Genomic DNA, 1,482 nt, shown 5'->3' with positions numbered 1-1,482 from the left:
ATATATATATATATTCATATAAAACTTATATTAAATTAGAATAAAATAATATAATAACATTACATGGCAAACATTAATATCTTTATAGTTTAAGTATTACCAAAAGAAATATATTGGGTGTCCAAATTCTCCAAATCTACTATCACAGCAGTACAAGTCATATTAAAACGTGGAACAGATATTAATCTAACGATTTGGTTTTCTTCACCTGAAAATTAATTTTTTAATTAATTTTAATCGAAGTAAAAATTAATTTATTTTTTAAAAATATTTTACAATAGTATATTTTACAAACCTTTCCATAGTTTTGTTTCAAATTTATCTGTGTTTCCTATGAAATATATATCTGGACATTTTTTTATAATAAACAAATCTTTTTCATAATATGGACAAGCTAGTAATGTATCTGGAGCAGTTGGACACATATGTCTCCACAGTAAAGATTTTTCTAGCCATTCGAGAGGTGAAATATTAGTTTCACCTGTTACTTTTATGATGTCTTCAACTGATTGACCACTAGTACCAATTATTATTCGTCCTTCAATTTTACCAATCCATGGATTTGTAGTACTTTTAAAACTTTCAAATCTATATAAATATAAAAATAGAATGAATATATACTTACATATATTATAAATATTTTGTACATAAAATTCAATATATATATAAACCTGGATGATTTAGGTAATAAACAAGGATGAAATGGTTTTTGTGGTAACATAGCATTAGTAGGATCATGTTCTCCTGGCATCAAGGTAATATTACAACACATTGCTAAATTACTTAAGAATGTATCCACAATCTTTATTATTTCTCCAAGTTTTGTACTAGTATTCATTATATCACTACTTTTTGTGATATTACCTAATAAAAAAATAAATTATATATTATATATATATACATATATAAAATTCTTAGAATAATATGTATGATTTACCTGCTATAATAAGGCGAACAATAGAAGTATTATCTTTTTGTATTGTTGTATTACCAGCCATTCCACATAACCATTCATAAAAGAGAGATATTCCCAAACTTTCATAATTATTGGATAAATCTAATCCAGATACTATTACCAATTTTTTTTGTGATATATGTTCTTTTAAAGATTCTTTTGGTGCACATCCAGGAAAACACCAATCTTTTACCTAAATATAATAAATTATATTAAAAACATAACGTAAAGATATAATTATAATTATATTTTTAGAATTAAAATATTACCATAAATGTTCCATCACTATTTTCATTGCCTAATATAGCACAAACAACTCCAGTAATAATTTGTTTTAAGTTAACTTGATTACCCACTAATTTAATACGTAACATTTCATCTTCTAAAAATGATTGGTCTTTTTCTGAACAATAATTTGATTTAGAACAGGAGACACTAAGTTGATGATCTTCACTAAGTTCTCGTAAAATTGATGGTTTCCATTGCTGATGTTTATATAGTGTACCAATTAGTATACACTGTTGACC

General features: G+C 24.6%; 1 protein-coding gene across 1 annotated transcript in view; it reads right to left on the bottom strand.

The window, feature by feature from the left end:
• Nucleotide 1: 1 nt before the first annotated feature.
• LOC102676090 (DNA polymerase delta small subunit-like) overlaps nucleotides 2-1,482 on the bottom strand; it is a 2,062-nt gene continuing 581 nt past the window's right edge. Inside the window, 5 exon segments of the mRNA XM_031508372.1 lie at nucleotides 2-208; nucleotides 296-588; nucleotides 672-864; nucleotides 938-1,148; nucleotides 1,225-1,482. Of these exon segments, the coding sequence (XP_031364232.1) occupies nucleotides 90-208; nucleotides 296-588; nucleotides 672-864; nucleotides 938-1,148; nucleotides 1,225-1,482 (1,074 nt within the window). The 3' untranslated portion in view covers nucleotides 2-89.

This window comes from Apis dorsata, unplaced genomic scaffold (assembly GCF_000469605.1).
Source record: "Apis dorsata unplaced genomic scaffold, Apis dorsata 1.3 scaffold_83, whole genome shotgun sequence".
NCBI lineage: Eukaryota > Metazoa > Arthropoda > Insecta > Hymenoptera > Apidae > Apis > Apis dorsata.
The sequence above is the reverse complement of the archived record's forward strand: the minus strand, read 5'-3'. Positions and strand labels throughout refer to the sequence as shown.